This window comes from Phodopus roborovskii, unplaced genomic scaffold (assembly GCF_943737965.1).
Source record: "Phodopus roborovskii unplaced genomic scaffold, PHOROB, whole genome shotgun sequence".
Lineage (NCBI taxonomy): Eukaryota > Metazoa > Chordata > Mammalia > Rodentia > Cricetidae > Phodopus > Phodopus roborovskii.
This window is the reverse complement of record NW_026126448.1, coordinates 14269118-14292523: the sequence shown is the minus strand read 5'-3', so window position 1 is coordinate 14292523 and position 23406 is coordinate 14269118. Positions and strand designations below refer to the sequence as shown.

The following is a 23406-nucleotide window of genomic DNA, read 5'->3' as shown; positions in this document are numbered from 1 at the left end:
AGGCTTGAAAAAAGTTAAAAGCTGGGCAGTGGTGGTAAAGGTCATGGGCCTTTAATCCCAGCACTCACACTTGGGAAGAAGAGGCTGGTGATCTCTGAGTTTGATGCCAGCTTGGTCTACAGAGTGAGTTCAAAGACAGCCAAGGGCTACACAGAGAAACCTTGTCTTAAAAAAATTGTGTGTCTGTGTGGGTGTGTGTGCAGGTGCCCTCAGAGGCAGGAGGGGTCTGACTTCCTGGAGCTGGAATTAAAGACAACTGTTAAAGACGATTGTAAGCCACCTGACATGGGTCCTGGGAACCGAACTTGGATCCTTGTGACAGCAGTGCACGCGCTAGTTACTGAGCCATTTCTCTAGCCCTCCAGATTATTCTTCAACCAGCAATTTCAGTGTAAAGATGAGTATATACCGATATCAAGAACATATAGTTACACAACTGAGTTACTTGAGTTCAGGTGCCAAACAGAGGCCAGAGGAGTTGAATCCCACTGGAGATGAGTTACAGCTGTAATCCAGCTGATGGAGTTACCAGAGACTGAACTCTGTCTGGTCTTCGGGGAAAGTGGTACATATTTATTTGTGCTTCTAACTGCTGAGCCATCCTTTCAGCTCATACCTTTAAATTTTTAAAGCTTTTATTTCTCTATTGTGTATACAGTAGTTTGCCTGCATGTATGCCTGGAGGCCAGAAGAGGACACCAGATCTCACTATAGATGGTTATAAGCTACCATGTGGTTGCCCATGGCCAGGGCAGACTTCCTCACATCTGAGGACTCCAGCCTGGCACAGCCAGATAACACACCTTCCGCAGGGATGCTCAGAGACACAGGAATCCTTTAGATAGAAACAAGCAAGTATCTGCAGTAAACCGGGTTTTCTAACTTTTTTCTCACCAGAATCTGCAAGGGACAGATTAAAAAAAAAAAAAAAGCCTCGGGAGCCTCAGTAGAGAACAAGGGAAGAGTTTCCAAGAAGGAAGGAGCCACATTAAACCACTCCTTGTCAGCTGTGACTGGGGGAAAGCTGACAAATGGAAGTCAGTTCGCTAGGGTCTTTGAGCTCACTCAGGATCCAGGAAAGTAGCTTAGTCTCAAATGAATTGGTTCTAAAATCGACAAAACCCCAGGGCAATTGTTACTGACTTTGGCAAACAAAAAAGAAAAATGAAGCTTTTCCCCAGGGATGTGAAACAGCCACGTGTCACCATGGCTCTTGCATCAGGACCTAAGCAATGTTCACCTACTGAGAACTGGGGACAACAGCGTCAGTCCCTGTGGACACAGCAGGGCACACATGAGCACCCAAAGATGAAATGGAGGTTTCATGGCCAGGCCCTGGCATCCAGGGATCCCTTGTCACCGTTCAATCTCTGTGAGACTGTGGAGACAGACACATCTTCCTCTCCCAGTACACCAGAGTGAACAGCACAGGGATGCAGAGGAAGGAGCCACACCCTAGAGATACACACTGCATCAGATTTACATCTGTAGTGGATTCAGTCAGACATGCAGACTGCCTTTGTTACCAGGCACTTACATTTATTTTAAAATTAAATAAAAAAAATGAGGAAATTCAACTTGTTATTGTTTTTTTTTTTTTTTTTTTTTTTTTCTCGAGACAGGGTTTCTGTGTGTAGCTTTGAAGGCTGTCCTGGAACAAGCTCTTGTAGACCAGGCTGGCCTTGAACTCACAGAGCTCCCATGTGCTGGAATTAAAGGTGTGCGCCACCACTGCCTGGCTGAAGTTCAGCTTGTTAATGGTAAATGGATTTATAGTTTGCCTACACCAGGGAGAAAAGTCTACTTTCTCTTGTCTCCTCTGCAACATTAAACTTTTATAGAAAAGATGAAACAGAGGCTATCATGTGCTTATGCTAATTTAGCTGTGTGAAATCTTTTCCTATAAGGCAAGCTCCTCCTTTGGTTGATGCCAGGGCTGTATGATCTTTCCCTACTGCACAGCACGGGAAATTTGAGTTCTTTGGAGTCTGCTGTTTCAATACTCTGATAGTGGAAGGGAGGGGCACATGTGTCTCCAGCTGCAACATCCCTTCCCCTGCCGGGGCCAGCCTTCCACGGTGGTGCTTGCTTTTGGCATTCACATGAGCTTTGCCTCCTTTTCAGGAGGCGGGATGCAGTGGGAGTCAGATTTGATCATGAAGAGGATGAAGCGGGGAGGGGAGGGGTTCTTCATGAGGACACCAGGACGGCTGGTAACTCTTGATGAGAGCCTCCTAGTTTGGACTGAGACAGATGATGAAGTCAGTGTCTGCTGATTATTTTTGAACACCGATGTTAAAATATGCTCCAGCGATCTAATTACACACATGAAAAGCCCTCAAGATCCACACTTCACACCTGAAATTCTGCCAGGCATCAAAGGACAGGCCAAAAATTGCTCAAGGGAAGTGTCAAAAGATGGTTGTGAAATATAATAAAAGCAACCCAGCACTTCAGTTGGGCTCCTCTGAGCCTAGTCTGATGAAATAATTATGTTGATGAAAGCAATTCAGTTTCTACCAATTACCCCTGCTCCAAAAATCACTTGTTTATGGAAATACGCATTATGGAGCCAAGGTTACAAGAAAGAAGCCAGGGAATGTTCTGCGTGACTACAATGGTTGAATCTTTTGGGCTTAGAACTTTATACTCGATGCCTCAAGGCAACTCTAAATTATCCCCATACCCACATTCCACTGAAGAGGAAAATTTAATCTGAGAACACTTAAAATATAAACTGACACCTCTGATGATGAAGTTGAAGTTAGAAAAGGTTCTGTTTCATTATATTATTATTTTTGTAAAACATTATTTATCTGAGACAGAGTATGTAGCCCTGCCTGTCTAATCTGGAACTCACTAGGTAGACAAGGTTGGTCTAGAACCCTCAGCTAACTGCCTGCCTCTGCCTCTGCAGTACTAGGATTCAGAGTATGCCCCAGGGGCTGGAGGTTAAGAGCACTGTAAGCATCCATCTTACAGAGGATGAAGGTTCAGTTCCTAGCACCTATATGGTGGCTCACAGCCATCAATAACTCCCGTTCCAGAGGATCAAATTCCCTCTTCTGACTTCTGTGGGTATCATATGATACACACACATTCATGCAGGAAAAACACTCATACATATAAAAATAAACATATTTTTAAAAACCCTAAAACATAAAAGCACACCACCATCCAGCCTAATTATATAGGTAGCGGGGTGTGTGTGTGTGTGTGTGTGTGTGTGTGTGTGTGTGTGTGTACACAAAGATTAGAGGACAGTTTGCTAGAGTCAGTTCTCTCCTACTATGTTGGTCTCAAAGAGCAAACTCAGGCTGCCAGGTTTAGGAGAAAGTGCCTTTACTCACTAAACCATCATGACTTATTTTTTTTTTATTCCTTTCGAAAATAGCATCTTACTATGTAGCCCTGATTGGCCTGGAATTATGCTGACCAGGCTGGCCTCAAATGTAGAGATCTGCCTGCTTCTGCCTTCTAAGTGGTAGTATTACAAGTGTGTGCCATTATATCCTGATAAACATATATATGCGTATATATATTATATATGTGTATATGTATGTATATATATGTATATACACATATATGTACATATTATATATATACATATATATGGATAGATTCAGAGTGTTGTAATCCAATAAAACATCATATTTAGATCTAGTTATCAAAATTTGCTAAATAGGTATTTGTAGTAAGATATTCACTTTGTCCGAACCTGTGGCACAGACCATGCCCATTGGGGGTGGAGATGGGGCAGATGTTAACTGGGGGAACTAAGTCTGGGGGGGGCTCTGAGAGCTCTCTTGCTTGGAGCACGGGGATAGGAGTACATCCAGAGGCATCCTTGGGACCAGGAACCTGCTGGTGTTCATCTGTCTATGTTGAAAGTTATTTCTCCCTGAATAAACATCTATTCAGCTTATTTGTTTCTGTTTCTCCTGATCCTTATTAAACATCAATAGGTTTTTTTTTTTTTCTTTTTTCTAGACAGGGTTTCTCTGTGTAGCTTTGGAGCCTGTCCTGGAACTAGCTCTGTAGACCAGGCTGGACTTGAACTCACAGAGATCCTCCTGCCTCTGCTGGGATTAAAGGAATGCATCACCAATGCCTGGCTAAAATTGGTTAAATAGATATTTTACCCTATTTGTCTTTGCTTATCCAGTTCCAGACTTTTCTTCATTCCATGTTCTGGCATTGTTAGTTTTAAATTTATTTTCTTTCATAGTTGTTTTTGTTTTCTACCATATCACATCCTAAGTAAATTTCTATCACAACTGGGAAAATATTTACAAAGTCAAAAACGCTATCTTCCAAAATAATGTAAAATCTACGTAATTATGCTAAAATTTTCTCTCAATGATAAAAGAAAACAACCTTTAATTTAAAATCAGAGATATCAAAATGCCTTTGGTGGGCCTTTCATATTTTAAGTATATATACATTTTATGCACAAAACCCAAAAGTTTTTATAGCATGTTAATTATGCTATAATTATAGCATCATTATAATGGGGTTTGTTATGCCATTTGCACACGTGTACATAATTTACTTTGACCATATTTACCCCTCAGTATGCTTTTAGGCATTATAAATATACATAACTGGCATATCTGCTGTGAGAAGAGAATTTAAACTATTGAGGATGGCTGACGATAGGCATAAGCCATTCCCATGTGTCAAGTGAAGGCAGGCATCTACCACATAGAAAGGCTGAGAAAAGCTGAGGTCTCGCTCTGAGCCTCAGCCTTTCCAGGTTTGCAGCTATTGTGGGTGAGGGGGAAACAAGACTGAACATAAGGCAACAGTGCATGCATGATCCCATGCCTTCTGCCCACACTCTTGGCAGTCATGCAGCCACATGCTTCCATCTTCCTCAGTTGCTCAACAGGTACCTAAGGAGAACACCTCAGGGCCACTCGTAGGGAACAAACTCTCTGGTTCCATGGCAGCATGAGAAGGACTACCGCAGAGGACAACCTACCCAGGAGTGGAGCTGCTGCCCCAGCTGTCCCTGCAAGCTTGGACCAACAGCAACAACGGAAAGGGGTGGTGGTTGGGGAGGCCCTCAGATGCAGTGTGGCCCCTGCGCTGGCGTTGGCTGAGTTTTCATCTTACACAATGTGTTTATTCCTTTGGAGTAGAACATTCCAAAGTCTTAGCTGAAGGAAGGAAATCACGCCTAGTTCTTACCTAGAACTAGGGAAGGGCTTTTAAAAGCCCACTAACAACCGACTGAGTGAAACTGTGAACGCAGACTGAACACATGCAGCCCAGAAATAGCATACCTCGTTTTCTGTCCACCTCTGTCCATTCATCTATATGAAGCATATAAAAAGAAAACACCAGTTCAGGAAGCAAGAACATTAGTTGCATGGAGGTTTTACAAATATTTGGCCTGTTGAATTTTTGTTTTGTGTTTTTTATGTATATTTAAATTCCATGTCTTTTTTGTTTGATTGATTTTATTTTTTTGAGACAGGGTTTCTCTGTGTAACCTTGGCTGTCCTGGAACTCACTCTGTAGATCAGGTTGGCCTCCAACTCAGAGATCCACCTGCCTCTGCCTACCTACTGCTGGGATTAAAGGTGTGTGATACCATGGCCTGGCTATTTGTGTGTGTGTGTGTGTGTGTGTGTGTGTGTGTGTGTGCCTGCATGTATGTATATCACATGTGTGCCTAGTGCCTTTGGAGCCTCGAAGAGAGGTCATCCTTGAGAACTGGAGTTACAGACAGTTTGAGCTACAATGTAGGTGCTGGGAATTGAACCTGGGTCCTCCAAAAGAACATTCAGTGCCACCTCTCCAGCCTGTTGAATTTAATGTATTATGCACATGCTGCACTTTCAATTAGAAACTTTTTTATTTTTTTTTAAATAAGAGTTGGCTGGGTGGTGTGGTGGTGGTGCACGCCTTTAATTCCAGCACTTGGGAGGCAGAGGCAGGTGGATCTCTGTGAGTTCCAGGCAGAGCTGGTCTACAGAGTAAGACATTGTCCCCCTGTTCTCCCAAAAGCCATACATAATTCAAAGCAGACTTTTAACACTAGCTCCTCAATGAAGAGAAATTCCAAGGACAAAAAAAAAAAAAAAAAAAAAAAAAAAAAAAAGGGGGGGTTTCCTTTTCAACAGCATGATTTTTCTCCCCCCAGGGCTGGGCTTGAACTTGAACCTGGGCTCTTGTATACTTTAGCAGGCAAGTGTTGTAGCCCTGATCTCTGCCCTAACCCTGAAAACTGACTTTCCCCTGCTCATTTCATTAGTAGGAACATTTTGTCTACCCCCCTCAACTCCCACTTTCCCACCCCTCCCGATAGAGACAGAGTTCTACACATATTCACATGTGGAAAGCGGTTCACAACTAATGGCATTTTGGGAAACACTTGCTGCTATATTGCTTGGAAATGATTTCTGAAGTTATGTATGCTTTCACTGGCACGGCCTCAACATACAGTGCAAACAGCTCTTTGGAGACTAGAGGGTACTGCTAGGAGGTCAGATTCCCCTTGAAGTTACCATCTTCTCTCAAGAGTCATGGGCTTAGCTGGGTCTGGTGACACAGGACTGAAGTTCTAGCTACCCAGGAGGCTGAGGCAGGTTCAAAAGTTTAAGATCTGCTGGGCTTACAGAATGAATCTAAGACATCTTGGTGAGATGCTACCTCTAAATCAGGTGAGCTGGAGACAAAGCTCAGTGGAGGTGCTTACCTAGTGTGCAGGAGGCTCTCAGTCCAGTTCCCAGTACTGGGGGAGGGTGGTAAAGACTTTTGAGGGAGTGTAAGGGAAGCAGGCCCTGGTCTGGCCTTCCTGAAGCAGTTGTTTTCTTCTTGGGCATTGTATTCACCTCTATTTCCCTGCGGTATTAGCATCATGGGCTTGAAGTTATCTAGAAATGGGGAGTTTTCATCCTCTTGAAGATGAATGTGGGGACAGTGACACTCTGCCTGCTGTGGATAAAACGGAACTGGAACCCCAACCCCCTTCCCCCAAGGAAATGTAGTGTCGCGCCAGTAGGCAATGGCACCCAGCACCAGCAGAGGGCTATAGAGAGCTGCCGGCTCTCCATTTTCCTCTTTAAAGAGGCAGGGTAGGTACCCCAAGCCCTGTCTTCTACTCTCCAGACGACTCATTTTGAGACAATTCACCTTCAGTTATATTTTACATGGGATGTAGACCCATGGGTTCTTGGGCTGGCTAAATTTTACCCAGAAAAATCAGAACAGAACGCCACTGCTATTCAGTCCTTCAGTACTACATGTCTCAGGAAAACAAAACAAAGCAAAACAAACAAACAAACAAAAAACAACCAAACAAACAAAACCGCAAGCAAACAAATAGAACAAAAAAGCCACTTGGCAGTCATGCTGGCATGTGTCTCAGTTTCCTCCCCTGTAATAAGCATGGTAAACAAAACGCAGCGGGGTTTTAGTTGTACGGCTTTTATGAGGACAGAAGTGAGGCAAAAGGCAGCTTTTACTGCCTGCTCTATTGCTTAAAATATGAGAAGGCATTTAGTGTGCAACTCTGACAAGCAGCCCCACCAAGAACACACTTCCTTTCTGTTCATCACTAAACTCTTGGCTGCATTGTGAGAGAAAGCCCAATGTCTCCACTGGCCTTGTGGGAACAGGGGCAGCCTCCAGGAGACCAATTAGTTGTGTAAGATGAAAACAGCTCTGAGAAATATGATTTCCTTCAAAACATCCACGATGATTAATTGATTAATTTGCTATGTCTGTCTGTATTTTTTTTTTTTATAAGCTTGTATATAGGCATCTGTCACAATGATGCTGGCTCTAGCTCCTGCAGCCACATCAACTCTAAGAGTAGGATAGACACCATCTTCTTTGCTTTTACATTTTATGGTGTTTTGCTGTCTTTCTCTTCTACAAGGCCTCACTGGCCAACTACTTCATCATTTCTTATGGAATATTACTTTATTTATTTATTTATTTATTTATTTATTTATTTATTTATTTATTTTGAGGCAGGGTTTCTCTGTGTAGCTTTGTAGACCAAGCTGGCCTTGGACTGTCTGCCTCTGCCTCCTGAGTGCTGGGATTAAAGGTGTTTGCCATCACCAACTGGCCTTCATCATTTCTTTTAGGAACTCAATGGGTATATGCTATAAATACACACATGCACATCAGCTCTCGTGTGTGTGTGTGTGTGTGTGTGTGTGTGTGTGTGTGTGTGTGTTTCAAAGCCTTCCCTCTCTTCCTGATCTCACACACACCATGAAATCCCTCACAATCCCTTCAGGCAAGGCAGCATAGTGCAGCAGTTAGGGACAAGCTGGTTAGGAGTAGATGCTCTGAAGTCTCATGGCCTTGACTTGTCAATCACTCACTCCTCCCAGCAGCTATGCAACCCTAAGCAAAGCAGCTTTGGTTTTTCTTGTAAATTTGGGTGGTAGTGTTACCTATATGCTTGCTAGAAGAGCTGTGTATCAATGAACTACTGATACAATTGAAAAACTGTTTCAGTTCTTATAAGTGGAGCTTGTGCCTACCATCCCAGCACTTAGGAGGCTGAGGCAAGAGGACCGTTGAGAATTCCAGGTAAATCATGCTACTCAGTGAATTTCAGGAACCTTGTTTCAACAATGCGAAACAAATATTTTATTGTTGCCATTATAGAGATGTGTCTTGAGTTTTAGAATTAGCTATGGACTGGACTCATTGATGGCCCCACTTCCAGGAACTGTATGGAAAGGCTCATTCCACTTCTCCCTAGACTCTTACATGCTGTGACATCTGCCAAAAACTGTTGAACAAGTGAGTGTATGAAAACGAATTACCAAAGATGGCCGAAAGTTCATAAAACTGAATCTAGGTGAACCGGAAAGACTATCACTCTTAAACATTTTTTTCTGGGTATAATGGCATACAACTGTGATACTAACATTTGGGTGGTGAGAACAGAGGGATCAGAATTTCAAGGTCAGCCTTTGCTACATGAGACCCTTGCTCAGAAAAACAAAATAGTGACAGGGTCTCACTATGTGGTACTGGCTGGCCTGAATTTACTAGGTAGACCAGGCTGACCTTGAACTTGCAGTGATCTTCTTGCCTCAGACACCCAACTGTCTGGTTTAAGGACTACAGTTCTTGCTTTTTAAATTTTTATTTTATTTTGCTTATTTATTTATTTGTTTTGTTTTGTTTTATTTGCAAGATAGGGTTTCTCTGTGCCTGGCTGTCCTGGAACTCACTCTGTAGACCAGGCTGACCTCAAACTCACAGAGATCTGCCTGCCTCTGCCTCTTGAGATCACCCCACTAAATTTTTATTTTTATTAATGTGTATGTGTCTGGGTATATGCACGTAAGTGCAGGTTGTAAACTTCCTAGTGGATGCTGGGAATGCACCACTGATCCTCTGAAAGTGGAGCAAGTGCTCTTAACTGCAGATCCCTTTTCTTCAGCTTGGGACTACAGTCCTTAAACCTTTACTGCACAATGATTTACTCTGTTCTGGGTGTTGGATGCTAGTCACTGAAGTACAAATGTACAGACATGAGTAAGACAAGCAATGAGGGAGACACACGTAAACAGATGAGTATAAAACAGCCATGTGGTAAGGTAGAGAGACTCATGGACAGGGCGCTGTGAGCACGTAACATAGGAAGTCCTTTTCCCATGGAAGGAGTCCTCCTGAAGGACAACGATTCTTCAGTCAATGGTGCATAAGACCAGGGGAAGGATGTAGGGGCAGGAACCACAGGCACGGAATCATGAAGGACATAGTTTAAAGACCTACGTACACTTTGGTGCAATTAGGACTCAAAGTGTGAATCAAGCAATGATGGGGATCAGACCGGGAAGGGCACAGATGTGCCTTGCATAGGATTGGCCTCCACTTAGACGGAAGTAGAAAGCAGACTGCAGGTTTTAAGAAGAGATGGTACTAGACACTTCTGTATTTTATAAAGCCCTCTGGTAGCAATGCTTCAAATGAATGGAAAGGAATGATGTAGGGAATTATCTTATTTGTCTATTTACACACAACCAGACACAACAGTAATTACCTGAGTGTGTATATTTAACTTCAGCTGAGTACATAAACTGTTGAGAGAGAATAGTGTTTTCATCAGGGCTCCTGCCAACTGTCTTTATGTAAACTTCTACATCACTCCCTAGACATAGAATAGTTCATTCTTAATCCCAGGAAATGTGGTGAACAAAGTTGTTTGCTGAGAAGAAAATGTATGACAGAGCGTTCTAGGTGGTTGTTTCTCTGTAAATTACATATGGCATAGTTTTGTATTTACAAGCTTTCCAGTATTTTCACAATTGCCCTCCCTTCCAACACTTGCAAACGTAAAGAAATGTTTTCATTCTTATCTATATTGTTTTAGGACACAACATTTCTAGAAATGGCTTCTGAAACGAGCACAGTTAATCTTCAGCGTATGTGGGAGGTCAGAAACAAGGCGGGGATCAGCTTCTGTTCCGTGGGGGTTGAAGAGGATGGTGGTATTAGCCAAAAGCATATTGCCAGTTGGGCAGCTGGGAACTACTTTTGGAAGGGGGCAAATTTCAAGAGACCGGAAAATCGAGGGTTCAAGAACTTTGAGTATGTCCATTGCAGGTGTTAGGTTTCTCTGTAGGGAAACGCTCTTTTGGAGAATTAATTTGACTCCTGAGGGCTTCCAACTGCATGGGCGCTGAGTCTTGTGAGAAAGGTACACGGCTGTCAAAGGGAAGTGCGCAGAGGCCTTGGTCTGGCTGTTGGAATGGGGTGATGGGGCAGATGCCTGTCTGGCCTTGGGTAGGAGAGCTGAGGCGGGCGGGTGGGGAGCGCGGGGCTGGGAGGGTTGGGGAAGGCTAGGCTGAGGGTCTGGATGGGGCACTCAGCGTGGTGATGCCGGAGCAGGCTACAGGGGCCTCTTACCTTTGCGGGCCTTGTCTCCGGGGATGTTCTGGGCCCTCAGTCGTTGGTCCAGGACGTAAAGCATCTCCCCACCTAAGTTCAAAAAGAGCAGCGGCAAAGTCCGCACCGACATGGTGCAGGAAACCTGCAGGGCAGGTGAGGGAAGAGCCCCAGAATTTGATTCAGAAGGCTGGAGGTCCCTCCGCTTCCCATAGCCCGGTTGCTGGGGCAACGCCGCTGACCGGAACGACGAACCAATCAGAGGGCGATTTGATGGGAGGTGGCCTAAGAGCGGGGGCCCATTGGCCTAGGTGTCGAAGGCCGCTTAGGGGGGATTGGTCCCAACGGAGGCTCGTGACGTTGGCCTCCCGGGAGCGCTGGTTTTGAGTTTTCCATTGGAGCCTTTAAGTCGCCACGAACCTTCCAGTCAGCCCCGCGTCCTGGGAGCCGAGCGGCAGGCCTACAGTCGCGCCTTGCTGTTGCCTGCTGTGCTGCTCAGGGCAGATTTCTCAGCTACCTCCCGGAGATGCTCAGAGGAACATCATGGCAGTGAGATCATGGCAAGCGCCACGGAGGCACCCTGACTTATACCTGTCCCTTATCTCGATATGTTTCATCGTTTGTATTTGCTTCCTAAACCTTCCCGGAAGCGATGCAGCATCAGATGCTACTCAGTGAAGCAACCCGGCTCGGCCCTCCCCACGGTTTAAGTAGGCCCCGCACGCGGTTCTCCACATTTTGCCCCAGGATTAGGGCCGGCGGGTTATTTTCATGGGATTCCTGTAGATTCCAGTGTTTCTGCTAAGCATTCCCCTCCCTTACCCCCACCCCCAGCAATCTTGAGTCTTGAGGTTTGGCTTCCACATCCATCTCCCTGGGTCCTATTAATAATCAACCATCAAATTCTTTTTCTCACATCATCTCTCACATTTATTCCTTAATGTCCTTTTCTGTAGTCCTATGTTCCTTCGTGTCACTGCTCTGCACTGGCTGCTGGACTAAATTTCAGAAGATACATCTTAAAAACTGGACATTTCAGGCCAGGTGGTGGTGTCATACATACGCCTTTAATCCCAGCGCTTGCAGAAGCAGGTAGATCTCTGAGTTTGAGGCCAGCTTGATCTATGGAGTGAGTTCTAGGATAGCCAAGGCTACACAAATAAACCCTGTCTCAAAAAACAAAGCAAAAACCCCAAACAACAATCCCCTCCCCACATTCCTTTAGTGGCTTCCCGCTTCTGGCATCCTCCATGTCACACTTTTAGTTGTTTTCCTTTCCCCCTCTTACCAGTCAAGCTTTTTGAAATTGTCTAGTACAACTTGAGCTTAACACCCTAGTCCCACCTATAACTGATGTGGGATGACCTTTCTGAATGTTGTGAATGTTTTATTACCATTGGTTAATAAAGAAGCTAATTTGGCCAATAGCCAGGCAGGAAATCCAAACAGATAAGGAGAGAGGAAAGGCAGAGTCAAGGAGACTGGGCGCTGAAGGAGTAAGGCCGCCAGAGCATTACTGGTAAGCCACAGCCTTTTGCAATATGCAGATTAATAGAAATGGATTAATTTAATTGTGAGAGCTAGTTAGTAATATGCCTGAGCCATTGGCCAAACACAGAATGACTATTTTATAAGTGACTGCAGGACTGGGTGGAACACATAAAAGCTTACAGCTACATGTAATAGACTTTTTTTTTTTTTTTTTTTTTTTTTTTCTATTCAAAATAGGGTTTCTCTGTGTAGCTTTGGAACTTGTCCTGGAACTCTGGAGGCCAGGCTGGCCTCGAACTCACATAGATTACTTGCCTCTGCTTCCCTAATGCTGTCAAAACAGACTCCCTTTCTCTCAGCATTTTCCCTCTATGAGTGTCAGAGCTGGAAATCAGGCTTGGTGAAACATGCTTTTGGTTCCAGCATTTTGTAGGCAGAGTCCAGCCTGGTCTACATAGCAAGTTCCAGAACAGCCAGGACTGGGACCTTGTCTTAACCAAAAAAAACAGCACGCCTGTGATCCCAGCACTCAGGAGGCAGACACGAACTCTTTGAGTTCGAGGCCAGCCAGGGGTACACAGAGAAACCCAGTCTGGGGTTGGGGTGGAGAGGGGTCAGTTTGAGAATCTGAATGTCAGGCAAGATAAAGTGCCCAAGTTGGCATTTAAAACAGTGCCTTTCCTGCCTGATCCACTAGTGTGGCCTTTTCTCCTTAGCCTCTAGTCTTCAGAAAGGTTAAGGCTTTCTTACTGTTCCTGGACGGGATAACCACAGAATTCATCTTCACTGAAGCCCCCCACCTCACCCCCACCCCCACCAGGGTTTCCCTGTGTAGTCTGGCTGTCCTGGAACTCACTCTGTAGACCAGACTGGCCTTGAACTCAGAAATCCACTTGCCTCTGCCTCCAGAGTGTTGGGATTAAAGTGCTACCACTACCTGGCTTCATCTTTACTTTGACTCTTTCTATCCACTCACCTTCATCTCAAGGGGATCCTGTGTTCCCAGGAATAATTTTTCCCATCCTGACATGGCTTTATTTATTTATTTATTTATTAAACAAAAAAGCCATTGCTTCCCTGAGCAATTTAAACTCTTGGAGAAATGGTTTCATGTAGTTCAGACTGGCCTCAAACTAGCTATGCAATCAAGGTGACCTTGAAATGATTCTTGCCTCTCTCGTGCTGGAATTAGTCATTCAAATACCGCAGCCCAGTATCCCTAAGCAGCCACACACCTAGGGCTTCAGTTACCGAAAGACTTCCAAACCGCTCTGGTCCAGACCTCAACCCTGATCTTCCAACTGTTGTTTGGTAGTAGCACTTTAACATATTGTTCTCTTTGTGGGGTTTCCCTTTTCAGAATGAGGTCCAAAGTTCTTTCTTTAGTATGAACTGAATGTTTTTTATGTTTCAGCCTCATTCATAGGCTAAAGCCCTAACTCCAGTGTTAATATTTATTTCTAAATCCCACTGTCCCTGAATGTGTACCTCTAGATTTCTTTCCCTTTTAACTTACAATTTCTTCTGCTTAGATGCCATTTCTCTCTGCCCAGTAAAATCATCCTCATCATTTAGGGCCCAGTCCAGTAGACAGCTCCTACAGCTTCCCTCCTACCCTGCCAGTGTCACCTCTCTGAAACATAGCATATGACATGTTTCTATGACTGAATCCTCTGGGGTGATGGAGGGACTCTGCCCCTGAGATAGATCCCAGGGCCAGATGGAGAACAAATCCCTCTTGCTCAGGCTGAAAAGAAGGCCACCATCTATCATTCTTCAAGGCAGAACAGACTTTATTAGTTTTCTTTGGTCGTTTCTGGTAGGGTTTGGGAAGGGTTCTCTGGCACCCCCTGGTTATTTTGTTTTTTGGCAGCTGTTGCAGCAGCTTTTAAGTCCCTTTTTTGCTTCTTCAGCTTTTGCACCTCCTGGAAAACCTGGTGGTTGAAAGGGAGCAGGAAAAAACTTTGTAATTTTTTGCAAAACCTCAGGTTTGGAACAGGTCTGTGGGAACTATCTCAAGGAAACCCCAGTTCTAAGCCATGGTCAGAAACAGACACCTTTTCCCTTCTATTCTGCACCTCAGTCCAGGGAGATCAACCAAAGCAACCGATCATATTGATTCATACCCGAATGCACAGAGCCTTCTTGGCCAGGAAGCGGCGGTGGACCTTTTGGAAATGCAGAGGGGGTAAGGTATATTCCACCCCCAGCTCCTTGCACGTCTTTTCAAAGACATCATAGTTGGTCTGACGGAGGAATTTGAGCATCTTATTCCTCCGGTCAATGCTCATCAGCAGATGGCGTTTGTGGGCTTTGTCCTATAGAAGAATTTGTATTGCTATTACTACTTCTTGTTTTGAGAGAAGGTCTCACTCTGTAGCTCAGGCTGGTCTCAAACACATGGCAATTCTCCTGCCTCAGCTTCCTGCTTGCTGGGATGACAGGCCTAAGCCATCATACATATTACTCTTACTTTTAATATCCTATAAGTATTAACATTGTTTACCATTAATGGTGTATTTCATTGAACCATCCCAACAATCTTATACAAACGTATAGCTCAGCAAGAGGCACTGTCAATGTTCAGTTACAGACAGGAAAACAGAGGTCTGAACTTCCTTGACTTTCAATAGCTCTTCAGACTGTGGAATCTGAGGTCAAGTCTTCAATCTGGGTCTACTGACTAGTCTGACTTCAAATCTCATTTTCCCCTGTACCATCTACTCAGCTTCTCCAGCACTTAGCAGATTGTCAGGGAGAAACAGGACCTTATCCTCTGTTATAGGTCCTACTCTGTGAGGGGCTGGGATTCTATATCTCTAATGAGCAAAACTTTGATTTCCAAAGAGCATGTTCAACTAGCTCCTGGGAGTACTCAAGGCTAGACCAGTCTGTGTTCATAATTGTGTACTTATTAGAAAACCACAAGTAGTTGAGTGTGATAGCACCCTGTAATTTAGCTCTTAGGCAGCTGAAATGACAGGTTGGGGAGTTCAAAGTTAGCCTGGACAGCACAGGGACCAAAACCAATGGCAATTTCCTACTTCTGGCAGCTCTGTGCTGCCCAGCTGAGCAATGAGTGGTTAGGAATGGAGCACTTGGCAAGACCTATGCACCATACCAACTGCTAGGATTAATTCATGTAATCTTTGCAATCCTGTGGCAGGAGTCCTACTTCACAGATGTGAGAACATAGGCTCAGACCAATAAGCGTCCCAAAGTCACAGCGATGTTAAGTAGAAGTGACAGAGCTAGGATTTGAATAGGTCAATCTGACTATCCATACATTCAACAAATATTTATTAAACACCCACTACTTGTCCAACGTGACCATAGTCTATAGTTTTTTTTTCTTGACCACTGATGACTCTCAGCAGAGCCCTGTAAGGCTCCCTTTGTCCCTCAAGAGGCAGGAGGGGAGTGTCTTCCTTCCTACTGGAGTAGAGGTGTCAGCCATGGCTTCTTAGGATCCAGAGCCCTTTATCCCAGACTCCCCTCCCCCAGGCTATTGTGGTTTAGCTGTGAGGGAAGCCCAGGGTGTACCTTTCGATGTTTCTGCATATGTTCTTCATAATTGCGGATCCTGACAGTCAAGGCAACAACTGAAACCACAAACCACAGAGGATGAGAGCTGGGCACAGAGGAAGGAAGGGCCCAGGCCTAGCTCGTGTTTTAAGAACCAAAGAAGTAACAATCACCAGTGCTTTTGCATAGTTCTTTCTAAATCCCAAAGCACCCTGTCTGAATTACAAGATCTCAAAAGACTGGATTATCACTGTACTAGAAAAGACAGAAGAAAAGCAGGCTCAAGAAAAGTAAATGACTTAATTTGCAAAGATCATTATTCATCATAGCAAACAGCATTGTGTATATGGGCGGTAGTGGGAGAAGGTAGTTGATACAAGTCTCACTATGGGGCTCAGTCTGACCTTAAACTTGCTGTGTAGCCCAGACTGAACTTGTAATCCTTCTGCCTCTGCCTACCTTCCCTGGAATTATGGGCGTGCCACTCTGACTGGCTGGTAAACAGCACTCTCAACGCCAAAATTTTAGTCCTATTTTTGGACACTGTGACATAGTGTTTTCATGTACAAGTGTTTTATGCCTAAGAACAATGCAGTTCAATTACAAAAATAATGGAGGCACAGGCAGGCAGATCTCTGTGAGCTGTTGACACCACAGGCCAGCCCCATCAGGCCAGCTGGGGCTAAGACAATGTCTAAAACAGTAGTTTTCAACCAGTGGGTCTCAACTCCTCTGGGGGGGGGGGAACGACACATATCAGGTATTCTGCATATCAAATATCCTGCATACCAGATATTTACATTATGATCATATCAGTAGCAACATTAGTTATGAAGTAACAACCACAACATAAAGAACTGTAATAAATAGTTACAACATTAGGAAGGTTGAGAATTACTGGTCTAAAAGGAATGAGACCTAAAAACAAGAAAACCAAAAACCCATCAATGTTTTAAAAAAGCTTATGATTTTGTGTTGAGTTGAGCTGCATTAATAGCTACCTGGGGGCACATGTAGCCTGCAGGCCACAGTTTGAACATACTTGCAAGAGCATTAAATTTAGGAATTAACTCAATGATTCACTACTGTACTAGAGGTCCCAGCCAACGTATTAAGATAAGACTCTAAAACTGTCAAGAGGGCCCAGACAGTGGCTGAGTGGGTAAAGGTGCTGTGGCACAAACCTGACACCCTGACTCCACTCCTTGGAAGCCATGGTGGAAGAAGGAATGGACCTCTGACCACTGTCCTCTGATCTCCACACGTTCCTTGTGTGCCACACATGTACATGCTCTCAGACATCACAAACACACACAATAACAATAAAGAATATACTTAAAATCTATACTCTTTTTCTGTGCTTTCATTACTATATTTTTAGAACTAAAATTTCTCACTTATAGGACTAGACAGATGGCACAGGGCTAAGAACAACTGTTATTCCATAGGACCCAAGTTTGATTCCCAGCACATGGTGGCTCACAAACATCTGTAACTCCAGTTCCAGGGACTCTGAAGCCCTTCTCTGATTTCCAATAACATTGGGCACGCACATAGTGCAGACATACATGCAGGCAAAATATTCATACACATTAACAAAACTTTAAAAAAGTGAATGAGGCATGAAGAGGGAGGCGATAATAAAAGCTGCAATGTAGGCCAATGGCAATGGGGAAGGAAACATGCAGACACTGCACAAAGGCCACCAACCCACCCCACTGCTGCTCCTCTTCAATTCAAGAGGCAGGCTTTCCCTCACATCTAACTAGGGCTACTGCCAATTCCAGCTGGAAACTAAAATAGGAATGTGGAAATGTTCCATGCCAATGAGCCTGATAGCATTCTGCAGATGTGATTCTCACTGCTACTAGCCTAATCTTTTGTTTCCTGGGTGTGTTTATATTCTCTAGAGTCTCAGAGTCTTGCCACAAAGTTAGGACATAGTCTTCTGCCCTGTCCCTAGCTAGCTCTATCTTCAGAGTAGGACGTGTTAGCTTAGCCCTGACCCTTGGGACTTGGCAGAGTCACCGTCTCTGTACAAAGGCGCAAAGTCCCTTTAAGAGATAAGCCCCTGCCTGCCAGGCAGTGGTGGCACATACCTTTAATCCCAACACTCAGGAGGCAGAGGCTGTGGATCTCTGAGTTTGAGACCAGCCTGGTCCACAAGAGCTAGTTCCAGGACAGGCTCCAAAGCTACACAGAGAAGCCCTGTCTCCAAAACACCAAAACCAAAACAACAGACAAGCTCTGCCTACTCCCACTCTTCTTTCTGCTGTTTCTCTGAGGAGTCAGGTCACTGTCTCTGTCTCTCTTGCTCTCTCTGTCTCTTCTCCCCTCATTCCCCTCCCTTTCCCAATAAACTTCCTTCCTATGTAAATTCTGTCTGATGGCATGCTTGTCTCTTACCATGGGATCCCACCTCCGTGCTGCATATCATAACAGGAGGCAGGGACCCTAGAGAAGACAGGTGACCTGTGTGACGTCACACAGTGAAATGGGAGGCATTCACTGAACCATGACTTTCCCCTTCCCAAGCCACCTCAAAAGCCCTAGACCAGGTACCAGCTAGCAGACTCCTCTTCCACTCCCCCCCCCCCCCACTTCCAAGGGCCCCTGGACCAACTTTGAGCCTCCAAGGTTCTTGAATCCTCAGGGTTTTCTGTAATCTTGCTCAGCAATTGTTCTTGCTTGATTTTTAGCTTCTCTTTCTGTTGAAGACAGAAATTGGAGAAATCTGTGTGGTTTATGATCCTCTAAGGACTAACCTTCCTGACTGGAAGGTGGCAGTTATGGCAGCTAGACCCAGAAAAACTGGGGCCAGAGTTTACTGTATTTACTGTGGCCTTGGCCAGCCACATGGATACTCATATCTTTATGAGCTCAAGGTAAAAATGGAGATAAGAGAAGTAGTCTGTTGGCTTAATATCCTTAAATCTTGCTTATCCATGTATAAATCTGTGGTGGTTTGAATAAGAATGGCCCCTTAGGTTCATATATTTAAATGCTCGGTCATCTAGGAGGGGTGCTACTTGAGAAGAATTAGGAGGTGTGGCTTTGTTGGAGTAAGTGTGTCAGGGGTGGGCTTTAGACTTTCAAAAACCAATCCAGTCCCAGTATCTCTCTGCCTATGGATTGGGATGTAGTTAGTTCTCAGCTACTGCTCCAGTGTCTGCATGCATGCTGCCATGCTTCCTACAGTGACAATCATGGACTAAACCTCTGAAGCTGCAAGCAAGCTCCAAAGTAAATGCTTTCTTTCATAAGAGGTGCCTTGGTCACAGTCTCTTCCCAGCAAAAAACAAAAACAAAACAAAAAACAAACAAACAAAAAAACCCCAATAAAACAAAAGCCAAAACAGTGACCAAGAGGACATCTTTATCGTGTACCTACTGTTTATCAGATGCCTGGGCACCATGGAGGACCAAAACTCTGTCTCTTACTTTGGATAGGGCCTGACAATGGGAGAAACGTTCTAAGCCCAAGCCCGGGTGTAGGGATGGAAGGAGTTTCCAGGGAGAAGACTGAGGGATGCCAAGCCTTAAGGCAGCACAGGCACTCACCTGGTCAGCCATTTCCAAAGACAAGATTCTTTTCACAACATCATCAACCCTGAGGAAGACACAGAGCAATGAGACAAGCACCGGGAAGGGGAAGAAAGGCTTTTTTCTTTAAAAATGTATGCATCTGTATGTGTGCAGCTGCCCGTGGAGACCAGAAGAGGATGTATGACCCCTGGAGCTCTGAATTACAGGTGATTTTGAGCTGTCGGGCATGGGTGCTGGGAATAAAACTCTTGTCCTCTGGATGAGCAGCAACACTCCAGAATACTGAGCCATCTAGCTAGTCCAACTACTAGCCATTTCAAGTAGCTGACAGTAGTTTAAAAAGAAAGAATGGCAGAGTGAGACCTTGTCTTAAAAGGTGGTGGTCCTGAAGAGATGGTTCAGTAACCATCAGTAAAGAGCACTTGTTGCTCTTACAGAGGACCCAAGTTCAGTTCCCAGCCTCCATCTGGTGGCTTATAATCTATATGTAATTCTAGTTCCAGGGGATCCAATGCTCTCTTGTGACTGCTGTATGAACCAGGCACACATGTGGTACACAAATATATATATGGGCAAAACATACACATAAATAAATTTAAAAACATTGAAACAAACAAACAAAAAATGACGAACAGGGCTGGTCAGAGATGTACAGGCGCTATGCAAACCTGACCACTGGAACCATAAATCTGTAAAGGAGAATGGACTCCACAGGGCTGGCCCCGATTTCCACATGTGAGCTTGGCAGACATCCTCCCCCTCCCATCATGCACACACACAATAATAGTAGATACAAATTTTAAAAAAGTAGGGACTGGAAAGATGGTTCAGTGGTTAGGAGCACTTGATCTTTTAAAGGGCCCGTTTGTTTCCCAGCACCCACATCAGCTGGCTTATAACCTCCTGTGATTCCAAGTCCAGGAAATCCAATGCTGCCTTCTGATCCCAATGGGCACTCACACATACCAACACATATACACATGCTGGCACAAACACACAAAAATAAAAATAAATTGTTAAGAATATTTAAAAAGTAAGGACAAATGGCAGGGCCAGGCGTTAGTGGCGAACACCTTTAGTTGAAGCACTCAGGAGGCAGAGGCAGTCGGATCTCTGTGAGTTTGAGTTCAGCCTGCTCTACAGAGCCAGTTCCAGGACAGGCTCCAAAGCTACAGAGAAACCCTGTCTCGAAAAAAAAGAACAAATGTCAGTCACTTCTACAAAAAATGCAGCTCTCCAGAAGAAGGTAGCCATTTCTCAGGGATTCAGAGGTAACATGGCTCTGGTTTGTTGGGTTGAAGACAGCACCAGATAATTGGGGCTGTTGGCTTGAGTGGCAAAGGGAGGATCTCCACCTCAGCTGGACACAGCCAGACTGCAGAGCAGGCATGATTAGAGCTAGCCCAGCTCCCACTGGACAGTGGGTGAAAAGGGCCTGGGCTTTGGTGTCTGTCAGCTCAGGATCCATGTTCTGTATAATTCAGGGCACGTATAACTCTATATAACTAGGTCACGATTTCTTCTCTCACAGGGCTTTTGTGCGGTCAAGAGAAGAGAGATTTCTACCAAGACCACTAGAGCATGTTAGTTCTTTGGCATCTACTGGCACAAGGTCTTCACTCAGTACCAGGAAGAAAGGGCAGATAAACTCCATGTGCACCAGCTGCCCACCTGAACCCCACCATACCTGGGGTCCTTCCCCGTGCTCACCACACCCAGGGCTCCACACAATCAAGCTTCAAGTACAACAGGCCAAGGCTTTACATCACCCTTTCCCACTCCCTACCCATCCTCCCAGGACACCTGTGTCCTCGAGTAGGTTTCTTACTGCTTACTTCTGCATGCTGGGGATGATATTCTTGTATTCTTTGATGAATGTGGAAGGGGGTGGCTCATCATCTTGGTTGGGTTGGACTGTCAAATACAGGAATGGGATGGAAAACAGATAACTCTCATTCTCCCAGGTTCCACTCTTCTCCCTCACTCCCCAAATCCGTGAGAAATGCCTAGGGTCTCAACAAGGCAACGGGCTTACATTAAGCCCAGTCTCTCATCTGCAAGCCCCGTGGGCACCTGCTTTCATATTTCATGTTGCAAACAGATGACCTTTCCCAAGACATGTACTGTGCCTGCACTTCTCACAACCCCCCTTGTTTCCACACTGGGACAGGTGGAATATCACCAGCAGCGATAAATACTATTGCACCTTATAATTTATCGAGCACAGGGCTAGGAGTGTTTCTCATATGTTATCGTAACTGAATCCCAATAACAATGTGTCCCAAAGGATCCTGTGACACTCATGTCAGCACTGGTTCACACAAAGCAAACTTGCCTCAAATAACATTTGTTCGTTAGAGGGCCCTAAGGCATACCAACTTGGGATGAGAAACTACACTCTCCAAGTCAGAATGGCAGATAAAAAGCGTTACACAAACTCTAGGAAGGTCTGGTGTTAAGAACTCACCCATTTTCACTAATATTCCCCTCGAAAGCTCTTACTCCTGCCTCCAGGTGCACCCCATAAACAAAGACTCCTGGCTTTGGGTCTATAAAATGTGGATGTAGTGGGCTCTCCTGGCCCGCCCCTTTCCGCACCTCCTCTGTCCCCTTGTCCACCCCAAGCTGTCCAGGTGGTGCCTTTTCTGCATCTTGGCCCAAGTCCTCCTACCTGGTTTCCGAATAGCGTATGCACGGGCGGCATGCAGGAGACCTATGCAGAACAGAAAGAGCTGACATTTCCTTCCGCACCCAGCATGACCCTTCCACCACGGCCTGCGTGCACCGGCACCTAACTAGCGCCCCATTCCCCTCTCTCCCACTTCGTCATTCCTTCCTAGCCACCACTCTTTGTTTCTCATCCCGCCACTGCCTTTCTCTGGTCTCCGGATGCACAGTATCCTCCATCTTCGCCCAGCCCTCCCGGCCCCTGCTCGGCGGCTCACTCGGAGGCTGCAGGCCGCAGCGTGCTGAGGGCAGACTGGCGCTTCCTCCGATCCGCAGCGCAGACACTGGAGACTGTGTCACTGCCTGGGCACGAAGGGAGCTCAGAGCGCACCACGTCGCCCGCAGCATGACGACTTCTGACCCTGCAGCCCGCGCCGCCACTGACCCCTCTGCGGTGGCGCTGGGTTACACGGGCGCAGCCATGACAGTTCAGGCTCGACCAATCGAGGCCAGCGCTCGACAAAAGCAGCCGAGGGCTGAGCGAATGGATTAGTCGGGAGCTCAGAGTAACTGGGGTGAAGCTAGCAGGTTTGGCCGGTGATGGCCTGGATCTATGGCTACTGGTGTAGCGTACTGTGTAAACTCTAAAATGTCACTTACAGACCTTGCACCGGTCTAAATCACTTCCTACGTTCTTGACCTTAGTGGTGGTCAGCCTATGGGTTGCGACCCATGGCGGGTGTGTGTGTGTCGAACGACCATTTTGCAGGGGTCGCATATTAGATATCCTGCATATCAGATATTTATATCACGGTTCATAACAGCAAAATTACAATGAAAATAATCTTATGGTGGTGGGGATGGGGAGTCACCACAACATGAGAAACTGTATTAAAGGGTCGCAGCATTAAGAAGGTTGACGATCACTGCCTTAGTCTCTAGTTTTTTTTGTTTGTTTGTTTTTGGGAGGGTCTTTTGTGGGACTGGCCATACCCTCCACAGAGCTTAATATTCTTTCTCATTTCCCCACCCCTGTAAGAACCCCCAGCTACCAGCCTTCTTTGAGCAGCTTTGTAGCCTAGGGACTAAGGATGGAGATTTGGAAGGGTGCTTGCTGAGCCTTTCCTATGAGATCCTGAGGGCAAAGTCTACCCTTCTGGGCCAAATATCAAATGGGGATGGTAATGTGTCTTTTGGGTGGTTCAGCCTATAAACTGAGGCCATAGTATACAGAACATGTGGTTAAATAGTCAGCATTCAGTATTCAGTTAGCTGTGACTATAGTAAAAGGAGGAATGTAAGGGC

The 23406-nt window shown here is 45.3% G+C and overlaps 2 protein-coding genes across 3 annotated transcripts in view; both read right to left on the bottom strand.

Moving 5' to 3' along the window:
* Positions 1–11041, bottom strand: part of Oscp1 (organic solute carrier partner 1) — a 29330-nt gene extending 18289 nt beyond the window's left edge. The window contains exons 1-2 of one of the 2 annotated variants that reach the window (XM_051188751.1): positions 10894–11041; positions 5289–5318 (exon numbers count right to left, since the gene is read on the bottom strand). In XM_051188751.1, coding sequence (XP_051044708.1) covers positions 5289–5318; positions 10894–11005 — 142 coding nt within the window. In that variant the 5' untranslated portion in view covers positions 11006–11041. The remainder of the gene's footprint in view (positions 1–5288; positions 5319–10893) is intronic. The other variant, XM_051188752.1, reaches the window with a different exon arrangement.
* Positions 11042–14132: 3091 nt separating this feature from the next.
* On the bottom strand, positions 14133–22566 carry Mrps15 (mitochondrial ribosomal protein S15). Its single transcript, XM_051188758.1, has 8 exons — positions 22380–22566; positions 22106–22147; positions 21270–21348; positions 19450–19498; positions 18512–18596; positions 15907–15965; positions 14490–14681; positions 14133–14297 (listed from the first exon to the last, which is right to left on the bottom strand). The coding sequence occupies exons 1-8, from the start codon at positions 22507–22509 to the stop codon at positions 14160–14162; spliced, it is 774 nt and encodes a 257-aa protein (XP_051044715.1). The 5' UTR covers positions 22510–22566; the 3' UTR covers positions 14133–14159.
* Positions 22567–23406: the final 840 nt, after the last annotated feature.

Excerpts from the sequence above, each read along its gene's own strand:
- Mrps15 (XM_051188758.1), bottom strand. The coding sequence starts at position 22,509 with ATGCTGCGGGCGACGTGGTGCGCTCTGAGCTCCCTTCGTGCCCAGGCA. Across the intron at positions 22,148-22,379 it reads CTGCGGCCTGCAGCCTCCGA|GTCTCCTGCATGCCGCCCGT; the intron begins GTGAGCCGCCGA and ends TGTTCTGCATAG. Across the intron at positions 19,499-21,269 it reads ATCATCCCCAGCATGCAGAA|GGTTGATGATGTTGTGAAAA; the intron begins GTAAGCAGTAAG and ends TGTCTTCCTCAG.